Source organism: Eumetopias jubatus, unplaced genomic scaffold, assembly GCF_037043125.1.
Source record: "Eumetopias jubatus isolate StellerSeaLion01/CBP00866 unplaced genomic scaffold, mEumJub1_p1.0 scaffold_7, whole genome shotgun sequence".
Classification (NCBI taxonomy): domain Eukaryota; kingdom Metazoa; phylum Chordata; class Mammalia; order Carnivora; family Otariidae; genus Eumetopias; species Eumetopias jubatus.
This window is the reverse complement of record NW_028274813.1, coordinates 46,745,333-46,768,045: the sequence shown is the minus strand read 5'-3', so window position 1 is coordinate 46,768,045 and position 22,713 is coordinate 46,745,333. Positions and strand designations below refer to the sequence as shown.

The 22,713-nt window shown below is 46.0% G+C and overlaps 1 protein-coding gene across 2 annotated transcripts in view; it reads right to left on the bottom strand.

Moving 5' to 3' along the window:
* NID2 (nidogen 2) overlaps positions 1-18,401 on the bottom strand; it is a 58,045-nt gene extending 39,644 nt beyond the window's left edge. Inside the window, exons 1-4 of one of the 2 annotated variants that reach the window (XM_028118488.1) lie at positions 18,147-18,401; positions 17,196-17,504; positions 9,358-9,590; positions 3,952-4,673 (exon numbers count right to left, since the gene is read on the bottom strand). In XM_028118488.1, the coding sequence (XP_027974289.1) occupies positions 3,952-4,673; positions 9,358-9,590; positions 17,196-17,504; positions 18,147-18,386 (1,504 nt within the window). In that variant the 5' untranslated portion in view covers positions 18,387-18,401. The remainder of the gene's footprint in view (positions 1-3,951; positions 4,674-9,357; positions 9,591-17,195; positions 17,505-18,146) is intronic. The other variant, XM_028118566.2, reaches the window with a different exon arrangement.
* Between the last annotated feature and the right edge of the window lie 4,312 nt (positions 18,402-22,713).

Genomic DNA, 22,713 nt, shown 5'->3' with positions numbered 1-22,713 from the left:
GCCACGTGGAAAAGGGAAGGCGGGCGTGTTCCAGGCACAGTGTGGGAGCACAGAGGGGATGGAGGGTGTCCAGCGTGGGGCTGCCCCTGGCAGCTGGAGTGACTTTTACTTTTAACAGCTTTTACTAAAGAAAAGGACCCACACTTTCACTGCAGGAAAGATCTTCCCAAGTCTCCCTGCCTTGAAGAATGATTGATTAGTAAGAAAAACCACATCTAACTTTCTAATGAAAAACAGTGGCTTGCTTTTTCCTCCCGTTTTCATGTTTATTCCTGGTGTGTGTGTCTGTGTGTAGTGTACAGTGATGCTGGCTGGGCAAATAGTTATTAGGACCATGACGCCAGCAGGCTCTGCCATGCAGGTGTCTTCACGGGTATGGGAGGCCTTGGTGTTCACAGACCCCGAGCAACCTGGAGCTGTACTCGGGAGAGAGGCTTTCTCGTCTGGAAGGCGGGGTGGGGAGGCAGAGCCTGCTCTAATCCATTGCGGGGTGGAAGCCGCCTGAGTAACACATTCCTGCAGCCTTTCCCAAAGCCAAAAGTATGGTGGGACTAGAAGCCGCAGGGAAATCCCTGTGACACCCTGGGCTTTCCTGGCTCGACTGCCATCTAAGGAGAAACACGAGGATCCAACAATGGAGTATGAAGAGGTTTTGAAAGCCAGGTGTCCCTCCCCCTTTCTAACTCACCATGCAGCTGGAGGCAGGATGCCGCTCCTTGTAGCACCACCTCAGCAGGCGTAAGGATGGCTAAGAGCTCTGGAAGTCATCATCCCTGCTCCCCACCACACAGGTGGTCCTGGTCAGCTGTCGTCCTCACCTCGTTCACCCGCCCCCTTGACTCTCTCCCTCTTTCCATGTCCACACGTCAGTCCTCTGTGCGGACTGTTTCCTCAGTTTCCCTCTCTGGACTCAGACTCTGACCCCATGGGCTGGCTCAAGGCCCTCCTCCTCCACGAAGACTTCCCAAACTGCAGGGACACATGGGTCAGCTCACAGCTGGGGCCAGTCCTTCCATGGCTTCCTTGCCTCTTACTCAGACAAGTCAGTATTTCCAGGCTTCAGTTTCTTCCTCTGTAGCATGGGAAGACTAACAGTATCTACCTCATAAGGCAGTTCAGAAGAGCGATCGTCACAGCACAAACTAAAGCAAGTTCCCACTGAGTGTCCCGGTGGGAATGCAGGAAATGCCAGCCCAAACTTCTACTGGTGCCTCGGTCAGAGGACACGTGGCAGGTGCGCACGTAACTTTCTGGGCTGTCGACAAGCTCCTGGAGCTCCCTGGAGAAACAAGACACCTCAGACTGAGGATGCTTGCATTTCCATTTCATGGCTGGTTCTGTGCTCTATGAAAACAGACCAAAGCGAATGATACACTTGAGGCCAGAACTGGAGGGTGGTTGGGACATTCTTGCGTGGCGTACACATGTTCTGAAAAGAATCTAGATTTCTCAACAACAAGAAAAGTCTGTAAAAAGAGTCCCTAAGGGCAAAAAAAATTTTTGAAAAGAAAGGGAGAGATATTTGGGGTTTCTTTAGCTAAATCTTAAGATCTTTGTTTGGCAAGATGACTTCTAAGTTGAAAAGGGAAATTAAAGTATGGGGCTTGGAGCTTCCCATATTCAATTTTGGTTCTCACAGCTACTTCACGAGGTCTACACTTCCTCCATGTTATAGCTGGGGAAAATGAGGGTCAAACAGAGTATACATCTTACCCCAAACCACACAGCAGAGCTGGGAATCAAGCTCGAGTCCACCTAATACCAAAATCCCTCCTTCTCCATGCCATCAGTAGAAACAGCCAGGCAGGATGGCTCACGGCTGGGCCCTTGTAGGCAATGTTCTGTGTGCGTCTCTGACACCCCCACCCACCAGCTGTCCCAGAGGAAGTCCACTTCTGCCTGACGGACCTCTGGGGTGCCAATGTTTCATCTGGAAAAAAAAAAAGTATCTAACAACTGCATGGTTCCATAATCCACGCAGTCTTCCTAAAGCCTGAGGTGAAAACAGAAGCTCACCCATTTTCCCTCTCTCCTTTCAGGTTTTAAAGTCTTCCCTCTGTGCTAACATGCGGTTGCTGATTTTTTTTGTCCTTCAAGGTTCAAAAATGTCCAGTTATTTTTTTCAAAATGTCTTAGTGTATTAACCAGCTTTTTCATATGCATTCTGCCATCCCTAAGACGTCAGGAGTGGACGCCCTCCAGCAGCTGCTAAATATCAGAGTTCATGCCCCAGAAGCATGATGGCTGCCGTCTCTGTTCTCAACGTTCCTTAAGCCTCCTCCCTGTCACTCCAGTGAGCTCAACCTCTCAGAGCTCAAAGCAGGCTGTGCAGCCTCTTCTTCTGAACTCTTTAATAAAGCACTCCACAAATCTGCTTCTTCATATTCCAACCTCTTCCCAGGGCAGGAAAGCACAAGCGAAAAGACCATTTTAGGATTCCATCTTCACTTCAAAATCCCTTGACTAAAAATCTTTGATACTTGGCTTTACATTTTCTTTAGATATATGGAATTTTCACTGAAAAGTCAGGAGGTTGTCAGAAGGGTGTGAAGGTTCTGAAGCCTTCCAATCAAATTCACATCTTGGATCTGACAGAAATGTAGCCCTTTGGCACAAATCAAGGCCCGGTGACTCAACAAGCCTCTTGGCTAGTCTCTAGCCATCCCCCACCCCATTCCTACCTCTTTAAATCTCCTATAATTAGAGCAGCCACCATTTATAAAGGATCAACCGGTGCAGACACTGAGAACTTTGTTATCTCATTTAGTCCCCTCAGCAAATTTAGGAGAAATCCGAGAGGCTTGGGGGTTCCGTGAGTTGCCTCAGGTCACCCAGCAAGCGAGCGTGCAAGCAAGTGAGGCAGCTAGGATTCAAACCTAACTTTGACACCAGTGCTCTCCCTCTAATCATGACACGATGCCACTTTCATCACAAAATAGTTTCTTTCCTCCTAAAATAGCACTTCTTCAAGCATATTCTTACAGATCACTACCACAGCAGAAGAACACAGAAGGCCCTCTTTGCTGGGTCAACATGTCTTTACTACAAAAGAATGGGAAACAGAAAAGGTAGGTGGGGGGGGGGGGTGAAGGGGGAAAGACGTCCTGAAGAGTGCTTTCACCTCTGGCCCCTTTCCTCCTATTAGAGGTCAGATGAGCAGTCCCTGGAACAAATGGAATGAATCCCTGCTCAGTTTCCCACTCACGTGTTTACATCCCTGACCGGGAAGAAAGAACTGAAGTGACAAGTCTCAACTGGGAGGAGAAGGCAAAATGGCTCCATGTCTGTATTAATTAACCACTGCCTCCTCCCGGCATTTCTTTTCTGGCCCCTCACTCTGGTCAGTGAGTCATGGAATGAGGACGGGACTCCAGGGAGGTGAATACCACAGCTGCACAGCCATGAACCAGAAATGACAAGACACAGGTGGCTAGCAACTTTCTTACCCTGTGGGTCTCTGCTCCCACACACCACCGATGCATCTCTAAGCAAGGGGAGCACAAGCGTTGTCCCATAACAGAGAACGAATCGGGAATGTTCATCTGAGCCAGCACAACCAGCCACTTAAAACTACAGCCTTAACCCCTCCATCCCTGTAATGTATATGAAACCTCAGAATGTTTCACCTTTGCTGAACTTTCAAACTGAAATACTTCATTACACTCGAGAGCGTAGCTGGCCCAAGCAGCCTAGTTCTTCCGCACTTGCTTCATGAGGCCCGTTTGTAAAAAAACATTATTAATGGTCAAGAGATTCCAACAGAATTTGCCTGCCAAGATTTATCTGGCAAAGGAAACATACTCCATCTCCTGAAACATAGGTTTAAAAAGTCTGTTCCAATCTTCGTTTTGCTAAACGTTGCGCCATCTCACTTGAGAGAAAAAGCGCAACTCTGTGCAAATCAGCATTTTAAAAATGAAACCCCAGCACCCGGTCTCGTCAGGCACTTACCCTCAGTGCTGGAACCGATGACATCCTCCACGCCTAGCACTTGCCTTCCCGGGCCCAGCAGTGGAGTGTGAGCGGGCGCGGGGTAATTTAGAAGAACGGCCTTTCCCTCAGGATGGACTGGAGGAACATCCTCTTCTGAAGGTGGTGCCCCTCCCTCTGGGTAGGGAGATGGGGCTCCCCGGGCAGGACCCAGCAAATCTCCTTCTATCTCTGATGCAGCCGGGCCTCTGGTCCCCCGCTGTTCCCAAGACTCGACCGGGCCATTTAAACCTGGGGCATCTACCCCGCCCAGAGCTCTCCCCTCTTTGGCTTGAGGGTCGAAGGTGGCAGATTCGGTTTCAGGGTAGAGGGGCCGATCACTAGTGGTCAGCTGTGGCAAAGGGGAGGCTGGGTCAGATTCCGACGGAGATATCCCACCTCCTAAAGGTCTTGGCTCAGCTTTTGGCTGGAAGGAAACATCAATCCTGCTGTGGCCATCCCAGGCGTCCTCTGGCTCACTTGGGGAGTATTCCACTTCTCCCTCATTCTCATCATAATAATCCAGATTGTCCTCACTGTAGTCACTTCCTGGGGCTGCCGTAGGGCCGAAGGACTGCTCCGGGGGAGGTGAAGGGTGGGCTTTGGTAAGGTCTCCTCCAAAGGTGGCTGGCCTGATATTGTCCAGTGGGGAGGAGCTGCCGATATGAAAAGCCCACACTCCAGGAACCCCCACGTTGCTCTGTCTAAATTAAAAGGAAACAGTGCATGACACAAGTGTCCATTTACCCACCATCCCACAACAGTGAGCAATTCATCATAAAACTGAAAGGCTATTAAGATCAGATTCAGAGTTTTCACTAGTATAAAACCAAATAAAAACCAGGCCTACATGCTAACTAAAAGGAGTATACTGGAATTTTGACATAAACTACCTCTTATTTAACATTAGGTTTCAGAATGCTAGACCATCAAATTAGAAATCTGCTCTAAAATTCACGTTTTGTCTAAAATCTGGTTATTTGAAAACAAATAGGGAATGTGGGAATACTTTATACTTTCTCTACTTTTAACACACTCAGGAAAATGTATGCTTAAAAACCTTTGCCAAACACTTAAACAATAATGACTAGAACATACTTCTGAGACTTAGTCATGTACCAAATGCTTAATGTTCTTCGATACAATCTGCAAGGTAGGGGCAGTGATCGTGCCCAATTTTACGGAGGAGAAAATAGGTTTAGAGAGGCTAACCAATCTTCTTAAGGTCATACAACAAATAATTGGCAGAGCTTGGACCTGAATTCAGCACTGACACCAAAGCCCATGCTCCAAACATCTACATTATGTCAAAAAAACCAATATACTGAATTATCAGCATCTGAATTATCATTGATCTACAGAATGTTACAGACAGTTCCCTGTTCAATCACATGGATTAATCAATTAACTAAGTGACATACAACGGCGAGTTGATGTAAAAAAAAAAAAAAAAACAACTCAAAGAAAAATAAAAGCCCACGTCTAAAAAATGTTGAGCAAGTCAGAACAAAGTTAAGGGGAATATAAAAAGGCAGTTTAGTCAAAATGCCATGGGCTATAGGTGAGAGGTGTTCAGAAACATCTGGAACCAGAGAGCTCATGCATTTTCTTTACTAGAAAAGAACATGGACCCCATTCAGTCTTCCAAATGTTCCAGTGATGCATTATTTTAGTCAATGATACATTCTAAAGAGAACAACTACATATAAGATTTCTAAAAATTAAAAAAATAAACTTTGAACAAACAAGGGTCTGGCTAGCTTGAATGCACCAGTTTCTATACTTCTCTGGTAATGTGCAAAATACCAGGCTCAAAGTCCCCCATCTGGGATTTCCTCAAAAGTCAGTCAGTGAAGTGTAAGAGTTAAAGACTAATAAGATAATAAGAAATTTATCCAAGCATTATAAGAACAAGAGACTTTTGCTGATTTGGGTAGGTACTGATCACATTCACATGGATTCCTATAGCAGTAGTATTTTTCAACACAATTCTGAGAATGTCCCTTTCCCTCCTTTCTTCTCTTCACCTCTCCCTCCCTCTCTCTCTCGTATGTGTGTGCACATGCGCACGCATATAGTTGTTTCTGCTGCTATTATAGTTACTTTGGGGAAAGAGGAGCAGAGAAAGCAAAACCATGATCCTTTGTGCAACATGCTATGTATACTTGGTATGTTCTTAGATTTAATGTTGGTGTTTTTTGGCAAGCAAATAAGGAACACTTTAGTAAAAAGAGAGAGTCCTGAAGATCTGAAGATACTGCCTTTATTATCACATCAGCGGTGTTGCAGCTGTGAAATTTCTTCTTGAGGTTAGAGAAAACTATTAAAGCTTCAAAGAGTAGGAAAATACAAATTCTGGCAGAAAGAAACTAAGTAATATAACCTTCTAATGAAATATAAATCACTACCTTGGCTTTTGTCATCATGCGTGATGGAGAAGTAACCAATTTGAGTTTATCCTAAAATCCGAGGTCATCTGGAAAGCTTGGTGATAGAATTTATTTTCTAGAAAGGAAAACAAGGCTACAAAATGGGATGACAGTGCCTTCCTCCCTGGGTCGTTAGGAGGAGTAAGTAAGAAAGCCACATAAAATGCCTAGCATGAGGCTCTGCACATAATTAGTACTCAGTAATTACAATTTGTCTTCGAGGAGATAGAAAAGTATAATCTCGAAAAATACAAATGGGTAGATTCACATTTAAATTGCCAGAAGAGGAGTTATGCCAAATCCACTATGAATTACATAATTTATTACCTTTAAGCTTACAATTATGAGACAAATATGAGGAAGACAAAGATTCTGTTGACTAGAAAAATAACTTTATTCTTTAGAGATGCACACTGAAGTATCTAGTATTTCGTATGAGCATGATGTTGGTAATTTACTTTAAAATTCTTAAGCAAAAAAAATGATGAATATTGGCAAAATGTCAACAACTTCTAAATCTAAGTGTTGAGCTTTTGGGCATTCATTCAGCTATTCCCTCCACTCTTCTGTGTACTTTTGAAAATTTAAATAGTGAAAAGTAAAACAGAAGATCAAATTGGGGAACATTTCTACAATTTGGAGGTAGAGAAGACCTTCCCAAGAATAACAAAGATCTAAAATCGTAAAAGAGCAGTAACTTTGCCAACCCTAAACTTACAGCTTGTAGATGGTAAGAAACTTTAAAGATGAATGACTAGACAAAATTATTCACACCGTATAAGAGGATTAATTTCCTCACTATATTTTTTTCTTATTTATAAGAGCTCTTTGGACACACCTGGACAGAAAACAGCAAAGGACAGGGGCAGAGAAGTCACGAAGATAGATAAATGGCTATTAAACATATGAAAAGGTGTTTGGTTTCACTAGTAATCAAGTAAATTAAGAGTGAGAGTATGAACATTTGACACCAACCAGATTCACAAATACTGAAAAGAAAAGAAGCTGCCGATCACAGCTCTATCTTATTGGTGAGAACATAAACTGGACATTCCTGAAGGGCAGTGTGTTCATGTTTGTCAAAATGTTTGACTAAGTATAGCTTTTCTTGGCAATTCTACTCTCAAGAAGTTATCTTTCATGGAAATGAGAATCCGACCAATGTGTGTTATGCTGTTTACTGCAATGATATTTATAAAAAGAAAATAAAAAAACAAGTTAAACGTTCATCAATAAGTTATTATCTTAATAGTATATAAATATGACACGATGTTTTGTAGCCTTAAGATAATAAAACAAACATCTTCCTGAATGATACCTCTAAGTGATAAGTGGGAAAATGTCACATGTATAGCAAAAGAACCATATTGGTTTTAAAAAGTTCTTGCATTCTAGAATGACTACAAATACCGGCTAGCACTTGAAGTGGTGATGGTGGGTAATTCGTACTTTTACTTCGCATTATTCTGCTTTCTTTTTTATGATAAGCATGGGTTATACTAAGGAAAAATCCCTCTGTCAGTCCCATGTCTTCTGTCCTCGTCAAGCAACTCAGAGGTATCTAGGAAGCATCAAAGATAAACGGATCCAGGCACGGAGGAAGGTACATGGGGGTGCTGTGTGTGACCCGTTCATCTGTCCACCCTACCGGAGTGCAGGCAGCTCATGTGCGGGGCCTGTGCCTCAGATACCTTTGTATTTCAAGTGCTTGGCCCATTGTGATCTCTCAATAACGTCTGAGGAGTAGAGAATCTGGGGGCTCCAGAGTGGAAGAGGAAAGTGGAACCAGAGGAGAGAAAGCAAGGAGCTCAGTTTTCTCACACCTGGACTTAAAGGCAGCCTGGAAGGAGACCTAAAGATGCCCAAGGTGGGTCCTAAGACTGGGAAAGGAGACCAGGCTTCGGCACAAAAGAAGTAGTTTGGGTTCTCAGGCTTGTGCTTGAATTTTTGCCACTGAGTAACTTCGAGGTCACAGGCAACTTAACTTCCCTAAACTCATTTGTCAAATTGAGAAAACAATAGAACTTACCTCCTAGGATTCTTGTGAGTTTTAATTAAGATAACTTCTGGAAAGTGTTTTACACAGTGTTTGGCAAATAATAAGCTCTCAATAAATGTCAGCTCTAGGTAACCATATTTGGTGGTAGGGCCTGCTCCCTGGCCGCTGAGCAAAGCAGATGGCACGCAAAAGTGTAAGGGCTTCCAGTGCCCAGGAATAATGTAATGGAAGGGAGAAGCAGTTAAGCAAGGCTAAGTAACCAATGTATTCTGCCTGGCTTCTAGACCAGGATTTGGGAAAGGAATAAAAGCAAAGATATTTTTTCACAAGCCCTAAAATTAATAAATCTCAACTGGTGCTAACCCAGATATGGCGCTATGTGGACTGACAAACAGCAAAAGGGGCTTATTATTATGCTAGCAGGGTAAGCCTCTGATGGGTCGCAGGAATGTGCTGGCTACCTCATGGAAAACCAACCAGTATGGTTTCAGTTAATGAAGCCATACAGAAACCCTGAGACCTTTAAATGCTACCCATGTGTCTGGTTTTCCCTTTTCCCCAAATTACACTAGTCTTGATTTAACTTTTAACATGTATCTGTCTAAAAGACTAATTCACAACATCTCCTTGTGAAATGATTAACCTGGAAAAATCTCACTCTGGGCAGTTATATTACTGGATATTTTTATGTGGCTCCAAGAGCAATGTTTTTCATAGCAAGCCTCAGTGGCTGTGCAAACATATACACACTGTTCTGTTTCCGGTATCTATACCCAATAAGGCAGGAAGAATAAAGGGTCTTTTATATTTTGGTGAATTTGCTCCTCTCAGGGTCTAATGTGGTGTGTGGTTTTGACCTGACCTTAGAAGCCACCAAGATATTATTTAATGGTCTTATGGCTACTCGAGTTTGGGTAGCTCCGAAGGGTCCTTACATCAGACAGGGAAGGGCTTACTTACTGGTAGAGATTTTTCACAGACTGTTCAGTGCTAGTCAAGCTGAAATAGGGTCCCTCTCTCTTCAGGTCATCGATCTCCCCTCGGCAGAAGCCCACCCGAGCGGGAAGCTCGAGCTGCACGTTGTAAGACTCCTTGGGGCGGGTTCCAAAGAACTGAAGGCCATTGGCAGGGTAAAGAAAGAGGGCGTAGGTATCAGACTCATCAGATGCCAAAACTGCCTGGAAAGTGTTCAACTATGAAAAACAAAAAATAGGAAATAATCTTAATAAAACAAACAAGAAAAAACAGAATGCAAGCAAAGCATCATAAAGTACAAGGGTCTTCCCCCTTCTCAGAACTCCTCCAAATTGCTTTTATATATTTTATTCTTTTTAATTTCCTCTTCAAGTTGTAATTGTGTAAGCCATATTATCATAATCCTCCTTTATCATTTAATACTTGAAATATGCGTAGGTAAGAACCACAGGTTACAAAAATAATGTTTTTAAGGTTTCAAACTTCTCTCATCCAAACCTCTTTAAGAGCTAAGAGCAAGTCCAAAATTAACCTGTATATTCCCACAGCCGCTGCCCTAGTTTACTGCCCTGGGCACTCATGTGGATCATTCATTCATTCATTCATTCATTCATTCACCTGTTTACTGAACGCCTATTATGGGCAGGCACGGTGTTAGCCATTGGCTGATCAAAAGGCCTCCTTACTGTTCTCACAGTCTTGCTCTCTTTTCTCTTTCATCTGCCTTTTCACACCAGCACCTGAGTTATCCAACCCCCCTTTCACAGACCCGGAAACAAGACATGGGGGCTAACAGATCTGCCTAAGGTCAGGTAGCTGGTACATGGTGGCAGGCCAGCCCGCTCCAGAGTCCATGCCCCGCACTGCTAGTCCACCCCAACTACTCCTTAGCATCCCATTCAAGGTGGTTTATAACTGCCCCAAACTCTTCTCCCGGGTTTAGATCCACTGCATCCTCATCAGACTATGTCATATTCCCCCCCACCCCCCGTGCCATGTACTTTAATGCTTCTGTATTTTTGCTCATTTTTCCCTGTGCCAGGAAACCCTCCTCACCCTCTAATGCTGCCCTTCTGAGGTATTCTATGATTCCCTGTAGATTTATTTCTGTTCTCTGACCATCCATAACACCGGGTGTTTCTGGTTACCGTTCCAGTTACCATCCACCTCATTTTGCCTGGTTAGCTGTTTAAGTGTTTGTAAACTCCACTTATTAATAATTCACTTGCACCTTAATTCAGCCAAGTGCCTACTAAGCTAGACATTATGCTTGGTGCCGAAGGAAAAGGGACCGAAGGAAGGGAGACTCTCACACTTAGAAGGGAACAGCCGTGGCTGGCATTTAGGAGAGTTGGTGGAGAAGACAGTGGAGGCCAGAGAAGGGCGTGTGAGACGTTAGGCTTAGGTGTGGAGGCGTCCCCACAGAGGTGGCCTGTGAACGTTCATAAACACAGGAGGAGCCAAGCAGACCAGAGTGAGAGACCAGGAGTCTGAATTAGCCGCAAACTCAGCACCCAGGCCCTCATAGAATCACTCCTTAAAGTTCAATTTACTCTTGTATTTTCAGCCAGATAGTTTTTGCCTTTACCTACGTAATGCTATCTCCACCCACACCCCCATATGATCTGTTAGTGGTACTTCCTTATCTTAAAAAAGTATTATATTTAGGAGCCTGAGAACTCTTCTCTAAGTCCCCCTCTTTTTATAATTTGGTAGGGAACTGGGAGCTATTTATAAATACTACTACTTCCTAAATAATGTGACTCTTAGAAATATTATTTACTGGTAAACGGTATCATTTCTCCATTTTGCTAGACAGGCAAAAGTAGGCACAGAGAAGAACATCACATCTTACTAAATAAAATAGCAAACAACAGGAAAATGTCCTGCATTTGGTTCTGTCCTGGGCCCTTCCCCATATGGTGCTCAGACTCTTCCAATGTTTATTCTTCCTTTCAGTGCTTAATTGCAAAGTATAGTTTTGACACTTGGCTGATAACACAAATTAATTCAGGTGTTAAATGCTTTTCAAGGAAAAAAAGCACACAACCTTTCTTTTTGCTAATATAGAAACACTTACCTTATTTCGCTTTTTTTCCTTTTTTAAAGATTTATTTTTAAGTAATCTCTGCACCCAACATGGGACTCGACCTTACAACCCCGAGATCAAGAATGACATGCTCTACTGACTAAGCCAGCCAGGCACCCCTGCTTTCTTTCTTGAAGCTCACACACTTCAAGATGGCGGGGGTTGGGGGGCAGTATATTTGTTATTTTTGCAGTTGTTGATTGTTTCATCAGCAAAGTGCCTGTTCCAGAAACAAAAGGCAAAGGATGTTTTCTAGAATTTCTCAAACTAGGAAACCATAACTTCTGCCAAATGTAAACAAAGCCTCTTCTGCATCATGTCTATACATAATATATACTACATCATCGATTAACGTTGATTCCATAACGTCAGAGTACTCCTTTAGTCAGAATCAACAAAGTTCAGCTGGGGGGGAGGGGTGGGGAAGGAAAGTACTTGAGCAAAGAGAAAGGACCTGTTGTATGTAACAAGCTGGGCTTTCAAAGCTCCTGGCATTGATTACTTACAACAAATGTAAGATAGGAAGAATCCTGGTTCTAAGTTTAGAGAAATTCTGTTAAGATAAGGAGGGGGGTCCCACAGATTGTGAGGGAACTGAAGGGGATGGGGGAGGAGGGGAGGGAGAAAATAAACAGAGCTGTGAAGGGGAGTGTCTGGCTTTTACTGTGGAGTCTGGGAATTTAGCACTTTATTTTATTCATTCTGTCAGTCAATAAATTCATTTCGATGAAAATTTATTCAGTGCCTTTTATATGCCATCCCTGAGCCAAGCACTTACTATGCAGGTGGCAAGGCTTTATTTAATTTACTTGTCTCTACTGACATAGGCAAAAAGGAGGATTTTAGATAGAATTTATGATCCCAAAGTCCAGGCCAAAAGAGTTTGGCTGTTTAAAAAAAACCACCCACACACCAAATGATCACTTTTAAAGTTCTCTCCCTTGGCTCTACAAAATTCTACATCTAACTGCTAAAGAGCACACTTCACGAAGTCCTGAAGGACTCCTCCTCCCAAAGCACTCCTCGACTAGCTTCCAGACCGGAAAGGTCTTCACATTCCTGGAGACGAGCGCCTTTGCAAGAACCACACATGCTCTGTCTCTGAATTTAAACCCTCAGATGGGCTGCCAAACCCCACAAAAGGGTCACCGGTTCCCAACTTCCTCAGGATCCCAGGGAGGAGAGAGGGGCCTCCATGGGAAGATGAACAGCACAGAAAGGATCAGGGCCAGGGGCTGCCTGGCTTCAAGGTTTCTGCCATCCTGTTATCCGAAAGAGAGAAAAGCCAGAGTTGTCAGCAGAAACCAGGCAGGCTCCGACTCTCCCTCTCACGTATGGGACATCACCAAGCAATGCTGACCTGACACTCGGCAGAGCCAGGCTGATGGATACAAAACATGCCCCTCTACAAGCTTCTAAATTTGCAATTCATTTAATTAACTTCAGCCATGTAGCGAAGAAACAGAAGAGTGCCAGCCTTGTCCCAAACGGGTTTGCCTCCAGAGAAAATGAAGAAGTAGGGTGACTCTTACAGGGCTCACAAAGTTCTCTTTCCTGTCTTCCTTGGGATCACATACTCTCCACCGTGGTGATATCACTGACTTCTGGCCGCCAGGGTTTGGGTTGAGCACTAACCTCCACTCCTTAATACACTTCCCCATCTCCCAGCCCCTGTAGGTCACTGTCACAGGCCTGATCTTCTCTCATTCATTGGTGTGCCCTAAATCCTACAGATCCTGCCCCAAATTCAAAGATCTGTGCTCTAGTCTCTAAGGTAACATCCTTCCTGACACTTAGTCTTTAGCGAAACTTAAGCATTTCATGAACCAATTTCCATATATGTCTCTATTCAGTACAGCTTCATAGTATATTTTAGCCTCAGGTTAGACGTCTTCAGATGGACCCCAGACCTCCCCTCTTCCGGACCTGAGCTCCAGAAGTCAAAAAGCTACAACAAAGTCCTTCTTTTACCTCTCCTCCTCTCTGTGGATTTGCCCCCCTCCGTCAACAACAGTCGTCCTTTGAAATAAGTCAACACACCTTAGTCCCCACACTGAGGCTCCACGACTCCCCTCATCCATGTCTCCTACCTCAGCTCTCTCAGCCTGCTCCCAGGACAAGGCCTTGCTCAGAACAATTTCTCCTGCTGCCTTGTTCTCAAGATCCATTCTTTCAGCCCTTTTGGCTCAACTTAAATTCCAGGTCAAAAAAATAAAAAAAACATCTCCCATATCACACAGATTTGTGTGACCCAGTTCTCCACAGCTCCCATCCGTCAAACAACAACAAAACAATTCTCCCCCTCCCCCAAAAACCACAGCTGAAGTAAACACTAGTCCTCTTTATGTCTCCGTCAACAAGTTCTTTGAAGGTCAATACCATGACTTCTTTGCCCGATAAAGTACCTATGACAGCTGAGGAGTCTCAGATTAACTGAACTGATAAACACTATTTGTTCTTCTTTTTTTTTTTTTTTAAGAGAGCGAGTGCACCACCCTGCCCCCCACCCCGGCAAGCCAGGGGGAGGGAGAGAATCTTAAGCAGGCTCCACGCCCAAGGCACCCAACACAGCAGATCTCACGACCCTGAGACCAAGACCTGAGCCCAAATCAAGAGTCGGACACTTAACCAACTGAGCCACCGAGGCACCCCATATTTCTTCACTTTTTTTTTAGTTGTAGTTACACTTTGCCATTCCTGCAACATCACATACAACATCCTGTCATACCCATCATGAATATCCATGGAGAGAAAGGGCAACAACCGAAAGAGTTTTAAGTGGTAAAGATGCCATTCCGCTGACATCTTCAAGTTTCCAGTAACTTTGCAACATAGGGTTAGTGTGTGAAGGTTTAAGCCACGAAGAACTCACACAGCCCTTCACGCAAGGCAGATTACTGTTTGCCAAAATCTATCTCGAAAGAATTATTAAAATAAGAACTCAAATCACAGGGCTCTTTAAAGTATTCAGAAGAACCTTCAACGTGGGTAATTGAAAATACATCCTCTCTCCAAACAGAACCCTATCTCCTTTCGAAACGAAACAAATTCTGAAGCCAACTCAGCATACGGCAATGTCTGAAGAACGATTTTAACTAGAAGAGAGATGGAATCTACAAATCCTCCTGTACTTCCCACCCAAAAGAGACCAGACGGAAGTTGTAGTTCAGAAAACCTAGTATTTAAAGGGTCCTTATGCAAAGGCCTTACATCAGTGTCCTTACAAGATAGAGAAATTTAAAAACCAGAATCTTCCTATCAAGCCAACATGGAGGAGCACAGATTGGCTGAGCATCCACACCCACTAGGTCTAAAAGAATACAGTGACCCCTACTTAAAAATGCCACCTTAGTTAATTCTGACAACAATCCTGTAAGGTAGGCATTGCTCCCCCATTTTACAGGTTAGGAAATAAGAATGAGGCTGAGTCATTGCTTCCAAAGTCACTGGATAACCTTTCATAATGCAGATCTTCTTTCAAAATGTTTTTATATTGTCACGGTCTTCACAACCACCCTGAAAGTTGGATGAAAGAGTGGTATTCCCATGCTACAGATGAAATTGAAACAGCAATTAACAAAGTCACCGTATCTGTCTTATAATTTTTGGTTTCAAATAAGCTGTGAAAAAAATGGAATCTTAAAGCTCTAGTGTGATTTCACCATCCCAGCATGTCTGTGTAACTGCTCATCTCCGATTCATCTCACTCAACTCAACTTCATCCTTATTCTGTTAAAACAGTAAGACAAATGCAGCTGAATTCTCTTCAGAGCCCACAAGCTGGGCGGGGCGGGGGGGGGGGCGCAGGGCAGAGGGAGCAAGAGGGAAGCAGACTCCCTGCTGAGCAGGGAGCCTGACACCAGCCTTGATCTCAGGACCCTGAGATCATGACCTGAGGGGAAAACAAGAGTCGGTTGCTTAACCACTGAGCCACACAGGCGCCCGATTTTAAATAAGTTTTTTTAACCTTATATAAAAATGAGTGAATGAGTGAATTAATGAATGCAACATAATTCATCTTTCTCCAACCCTCCACCTAGCCCAATGCCCTACACAAAGGAAGGCCAATATATTTGTTTGACTTGAATGTATTCTGATGAACTGAATCACTGAAATATCAAACCCGCATCTGTAAAAAAAATTACTCAAGACAAAAACTAAATGCTGCCTGACAAAAAATGAATGTCAAAAAAAAAATTCAAATATCTTTTATTTCCAGATCTTCTTTGAATAGCCTTTTGGGACTATTTCTCTTACAGAACACAAAACAAGAATGGCCACCATCTTGAACTACTCAGTGAGAGCGGGTAAGCTGCTTAATCTTTCAGGGAGGATATGTGCCATCTTTCTATAGCGAAGAAACACTATGATGAGTGAAATAGAGATAAATTATAAGAGTTTCAGCCCTTTGAGTATGAAATTTTTTTTCAAGATTTTATTTGTTTATTTGACAGAGAGAGAGAGAGAGAGAGAGAGAGAGAGAGAGAGAGAGAGAGAGAGAGAATAAGCAGGGGGAGCCGCAGGCAGAGGGAGAGGGAGAAGCAGGCTTCCCGCCGAGCAGGGAGCCCGATGTGGGACTCGATCCCAGGACCCTGGGATCATGACCTGAGCCGAAGGCAGATGCTTAACCGACTGAGCCACCCAGGTGCCCCTGAGTATGAAATTTAAATTCAGGTCTTATTTCACAGGAGGAAGCCCTTACTTACTCCAGGAATGAAGAAGGTTACCATTTGCCAAGCCACCCTGGTCCCACCTGATGTCCATTTGGAGTTCTTTAAATGTTGCTGCCAAGCCCACAGGGCTGGGAGCTCGGGTTGTTTTACTTTCTCAAGTAGAGACTATAAAACAAATGGAGGACAGTCCCCTCTAACCCAGGGAGCATGTAAACTGATGTTTGTAGGGCAATTTGGCAAAAGCTATCAAGAACCTTATAAAGTAGATCCTCTCTGGCCCACCAGTTCCACTTCCTGGAATATCAAGTAAGGACATGTGGAAAGATTTAGCTAAAAAAAAAAAAAAAAAAGTGCTTCACAAAATTATTTATAATGATAAAAAATTGGAAATAACCTTAATGACCACTGGACACAGTGGTAAATTCACTGGGTGGAATATTATGCAGATATTATAAATGATGTTGTAGAAACATATTGAGTGGCAATGAAACATATTCACAATATACTACTGAGTGAAAAAAGTTTACAAAACAGTATGTGCAGTGCGAACCCATTAGTGTTAATAGACAGTGACAGATAAATACAGATATTAATAGGAAAAAAACCTCTGGAAGATATAAATGAAAATGTTTAACAGGGATTATCTTTGAGTGGTAGGAAAATGAGTGAGTGTTCTTTCTTAAATTGCCTGTATTTGCTGATGTTTTCCCTTCAATGAACATATAATTAGAAATAATTCTCATATACTTAGAGGTGATTCTAAAAATAAACAACCAAACAGTGAACTGCCTTGTGTTCTGAGGGCCTTCCGCATCTGCACTGGGGCCCTCATACCCGATCCTTGCTAGAAGTGGCCATCTCTCAGATCCTTAGAGGACGGCCTGGAGAAAACAGCCTTCTTCACTTCGAAGCCACGTCAGCCCTGGTGCCACCAAAGGATACATCAGGTTCAGCCCGAGAGCCGACTCAGAAGAAACTCCAAGCCAGTCCCTGGGCTCCAGCCCAGAATTCCAAACCCATCCCTCCATTGGCTCGGCGGCCAAGCACCCCTGGTCAGTTACCTCTCCTGAGGGCGGCACCCGGCTGCTGGCCTCCTCGTAGGCGCCCACCTGCTCCCAGGTGGCCACGAAGGCGTGGGTGGGGGTGAAGTGCGCCGCGGTGCGCGGGAAGCCTGCGCGCACGTAGCGGGCGGCCAGGCCCAGCACCGCCAGGGACGTGTCCTCACGGTACAGGACCTGGCCCCTGCCCCGGCTCGTGTCGATGTCCGCCAGGAAGGGGGCAATGGCCGGAAAGTCTGTGGGGAAATCATCGTCCACGTACTGGGTTTCCCTAGGGAAGTCCTGAGTGGAGATGATACCGTTGGTGCCCACCTGTGGGAGGAGAGGGACAAAAGGTGACGGTCGCGTACGCGGCAGGACGCCCTCGGGCGGCCACCCGGCTACGCATGGAGGGAAGGGAACCGCCCGGGACTTGAAGCTGCCCCTTTCCTACCCGCTGGGAACCCGATTCCCGATTCAGGGCGACCAGCACAACTTCAGCCAGCTTGCCGCCCGCCACCCCTACTCCACAGAGCGGTGCGATAGGTCCAGGAGCCCTAAAATTCCTGGTTCACGTATCTTCTCACTTCCCGCACAACGCTGGAGAAAACCTCCGGGTCCGAGGAGGGAACGCACTAGCTCTGCAGACGTGCACAGCCTACTCGCCGTCCTTACTGCAAACCCCACTGGCCGCCCCAGCATCCCCACCTCCTTTTCTGTCGGGGCCGCTTATGTAGCTGCGAATGTGTGGGTCTGAATTCTCGCTCTTCCTCTCGAGGTAAAGAAAAGCAACTCAGACATCAGCATCGCTGCAGAGCCACGTCCCACCCCAGGGGCGCTCGGGGACAGCCCGGCGTGAGGACTATTTCCTCCCCTTGGAAGGCAGGGATTCGGTGAGATCCACACTACATCGGCCCGTGGGAAGAAGCTGCGAGAACTCTGCCGGTTTCCACACCAAGCGGGGACTGAACTTACGTAGAGGTAGCTGAACTGGGCTTCGTAGAAGCGCAGGGGACTCGCCAGCTTCACCGGGGCTGAGCTTTCGTCGTCGCCTTCCTGCAGGAGCTGGTCCCCCCGCGACTGCCCGTAGGGGAAGAGCTCGTCTGGGTGCAGCGCCCCGGCCCGGGACAGCAGCAGCAGCAGCAGCAGCAGCAGCAGTGGCGGCGGCCGCAGCGATTGCAACGCCAGTCGCCGGGCTGCCCGGTCCCCTCGCATGCTGGCTCGGCTCCTGGGCTGCCCGGCGGCAGAGCGCGTCCCGGCCCGGCCCGCCAGCCCACTAGCCGCGCCGCGCCAGCCTCCAACCTGGATCCCCGCGGGCGCCCGGGCCTGCCGGGCCTCCGGGCCCTCCCAGCGCGCTGACTGGCTGCGGCCCTCGGCCGGGGACCAATCACCGGCTCGGGGAAAGTTCGACAGCCGCGGCCACATCTGGTTCTTGTTAAAAGTTTTCTAAGGCAGCGGTCGCCGGAGCGGCGGGGCAGGCGAGGTAGAAGCCTCCGGCCAGGGCTGCCCGGAGTGCTGCTCCGCCTCCGCCTCCGCCTCCGCCTCCGCAGTCCGAGAGCGGCCGGGCTCGCTCCTGCCCTCCTGCGGGGACTGCTCCGCGGGGTCGGCGAGCCCCTCCCCCGGGACCAAACTGCCAGCGAAGTCCGAGGGCAGCGACGCGGCAGGAGAGGACCTCAGCGCCAAGGGGGAACCCCGCAGCGGCGTGTGCTGGCTGGCGCGACGCGCCCCGCCAGGCTGGCAGGGCGAGGGTGTGGTGGCGGGGTCCCGGGCGCCCCTCGCTCTGGAGGCATTGTCGCAGCCGCAGCTCCCTTGCTCCACCCAGAGACGCCCTGCCGAGAAGCGCGCTTTTGTATGAAGCCGGAATGATTGGGGGGAGGGGGGGTGTCCAGTTCCTAAGTTCCGACCCCCATCCAGAGACTACCGCCTGGGAAGACTGGGCTACCCGCCGAAATGCCCACAGGTCTGGGTCTGGGTCAAGAGAGCGCTGTGTACCTTTCCCAGGGAAAACGGGACCTGGAAGGACCATGAAACACTACTGTGTATGATCGGCTCCATGCGGGGCATGGAATGAAGCATCCCATTTGGGCACCAAGCGGAAATGGGTGAGGCGCCAGGGTGGGGGTACCTTGGGTCTCTCACCCGCTGCCTTGCGGGCATTGGGGCTGCCCTTGCGGTGGGCAAGGGGGTGGTAAACTGAGCCGCTCCCTGGGACTGGAAACCAGCTGCTAGATGTGGGGGAACCCCATCCACCAACAACCCCTCTGTGAAGCATCAGGAGCCAGAGGAGATTTTATTACGGCTTTTATTATCAAGAGCTTGAAATTTCCCAGATCATCTGTTTTCCCTCTCTAGCCCCCATGGGGTCCTTGGAAGCAAAGGTATTTAAAAAGAAGGAAAAAAAGCAAGCCTGTGGAAATGCCTTAAGGGATGTTCAAAAGACAAATTTCTTTTTGTGGGTGTTTATTCCAGTAACACAAACCCTTCTGGGCCCACAGGGCCAAGCCCTGAAAACTTTGAAGATACCAGATTGTGAGACTCACAGTATCAGCACAAAATGGAAAACTGGCCCAAAGCAGTTTGCTTCCTCCGAGTGTGAAGAGTTGCATGCTTGTTACAAAAGTGTATTTTTGTTTGCATATATATGTTCTCATTTCTATGGGAGATAGGTATTTTCGCTGTACTGGGGAAGAAATGAAGGCTCAAAGACATGATGTGATTTGACCTAGCCAAGGTCACCTAAAGTTACTCTTTGATATAAAATCCTGCACTGACTTTCTCTAGGTTTTCCCAGTCTCTCAATTGAGCATAGTTTTAAAAAGCTAACATTTATGTGGTGGTAATATAAGCTATCAGCTACTAATATAAGCTACCAGCGATAGGCTAGTGGCTTAAAATGACTCCCAAAGGTCCCCGTTTTATGGTGTTCATTCCCTTGTATAATCCCCTTCCCTGGAGTGTGGGCTGGTCTAGTGACTTGAAACCTATAGAATGTGGCAATAGTGACAAGAAGTCACTTCAGTGATTAGGCTACATCTGTCTTGGTCACAGACCCTCTGTCACTGACTGATGACGCAAGCTGTTATGCTGGGGAGGCCCATATGGCAAGGAACTAAGGGCCGGCTCTGGCCAATGGCCAGCCAGGCACCGAATTCTGCCAATAACCATGTAAGTGAGCTTGGAAATGGATCCTTCTCCAGTCATGTCTTGAGATAATACCTCATCTCTGGCTGACACTTTGATTGCAGCCTTGTGGGAGACCCTGAAGCAGAAGACCAGATCTGGACCCACAGGAACTGTGAGAACTTAATAAATGTGTGTTGTTTTAAGCTATTATAGTTTAGGATAATTTCTTATGTAGCAATAGATAAGTGATACAGCTAGACACTGTGCTAAGGAAACCAAGACTTAGAGGAATTAAAAAAAAAATCAGTCAGTTACATGACTTGTAAGTACCAGAGCTGGGATTTGAACTCAGATTTGAACTAATCTGTCTGATTTCTAAACCTCTGCTCTGAAGCAGTAAATCATATTGCCACAAGGTCCTTTGCAAGGCTGTTCTAGCCTGCCTCTCTAACTTCAGCTCTGGCCACAGCTACCGTTTCAGTTGCGACTTTAGTTCTCAAATGCAACCTTCTATTTTATGGCGTAGAACACCTTCACATGCTAGTCCCTCTACCTATAATGCTTTTCCCAATCAGTCGCCTCTAGCCAACACTCATTCATCCTTCAACACTTGAATAAAAAATCATTCTCTTTCCAGAAGTTTCCTGGAAACCACAGTCAGATTGAGAACCCCATGTGTCCTGTGTGTGCCGTTATCATATTGCCAATCCCACCGTATCTCCCCTAATCCCTGACTGCCCCATGTCTCCCTCACCCCTACCGCCACACCTTGAGGGCAGGGACTTTGTCTTACTCGGGGCCTGCCGCAATGCTTGCCTGGCTCATCCGGAGAAACTAGAGAAATGTTTGTTGAATGAGTGAAAGCAAGCAAACCAGCCTGGGGCTAAGATCCATGTCTGCTGACACAAAAGAAACATTCTTTCCCCCGACACCACCTTTCCTGCTAATCTGACCTGAGTTTTGGACTCCTCTTTAACCAGGCTACAGAGCAGCTCCCCTTCCACTGTTTTCCAGTTTGGGTCATTCTTTCATTCATCCATCCAACAACTATTTCCTGCAAGTTTACCATGACAAACATAACTCGGCAAGACACAGTGGAGTGTAATGGGTGACCCCTGACCTCAAGAAACTCTTGAGCTGGTGGGGGAGGGGGGAAACGAAGCAATAATCTGACAAAGCAGCCACGTCACAACGGAGCACAGATTTAGCAGCACAACAAACAAAAAGAGCTATCGCCCTGAGAGGGTGTCACCAGTTCCGAATCGGACGCGGAGTACAACGAAGTAGATCCGATAGGGCAGGGGCTGAAATGAGCAGTGCTGGCTCCCCAGCTGCTTAAAGTGGCCGAATTCTTCTTGAAATACGAGGCTATAGACAGTTGTGCTTGAGCAGACATTCCTTTGAGCTCTTATTCTAATATTATTTTTAAAAGACCATGGCACCCAGTGGTTTCTCCCTTAAAACGTCACTCTGTGTCTTCAGGAAAAGAAAAAATCTGTCATAGTAATTTCCCCGGTCAAAGTAAATACTGGGGAAATACTTCTCTTGTATCCAGTCCCAGAGTAGAATTTCCGTGACTTGCCAGACTGGCTGAAGAGGCAGAGGCCCCTTTGGGGTTGGCAGTTCTAAGAGGACCTCTGTAGACATCTTAGTCCTCTTGGATTGCATCTGCATGGTAGCTCCGAGCATTAGTTGAGAGGTCAGATGATTCAGGAACAGAACTTTTTATCCCAAGCCAGGAATGGTACCAGACGCCTTGCCAATAGACCTTGTCAAGAGTCTCCACAGTTATATTTTTGTGTGTGTGGTTATATGTCTGTTAGAAATACCGAGACTTCAAGAATGATGATACTTCCTGTTATTTTAATCAACAGAATGAAAACACATTTGCTCCACAGTGTGACAAATAGAGGTGGGGATTCAAGAGCAAGTTCTATGTATAGCCCTGACTGGTATGTGTGTGTGTTTGTACTGGAGGTGGGCTTGGCAGAAAATGTTCTGGTTCTTGTTGCGCACAGTGATTCTTTGCATAACTTTACTATCCATTAAATTCCAGGGTGGGTATATTAGCATGTAGATAAAAAAACAGGGCTGTGCAAATTAGCACATCTCCGCAGACTTAGGCTTAATTGAAATTGTTAGGCCTAAGAAAAACCATGCACTGCTTAGAAGTTCTGAGTAGTGCTTGGGATAGATTTGGTGGGATCCCTTTACATTCTAACGACCTCCAAATATATCCCAAGCCGTAGGCTTTCACTTGAGCTTTTCATTTATATCCCTCCCCAGGTGGGATGACATATCAAACCTACTTCTAGAATTAGATCCACTACTCAGAATTTCTGAGTTTTCAGTGTTTGCTGATGGCAGCAATAGCCACTCCTTCTTGATTACCATTGCCCTGCTTTCTGGTCCTCGTCAG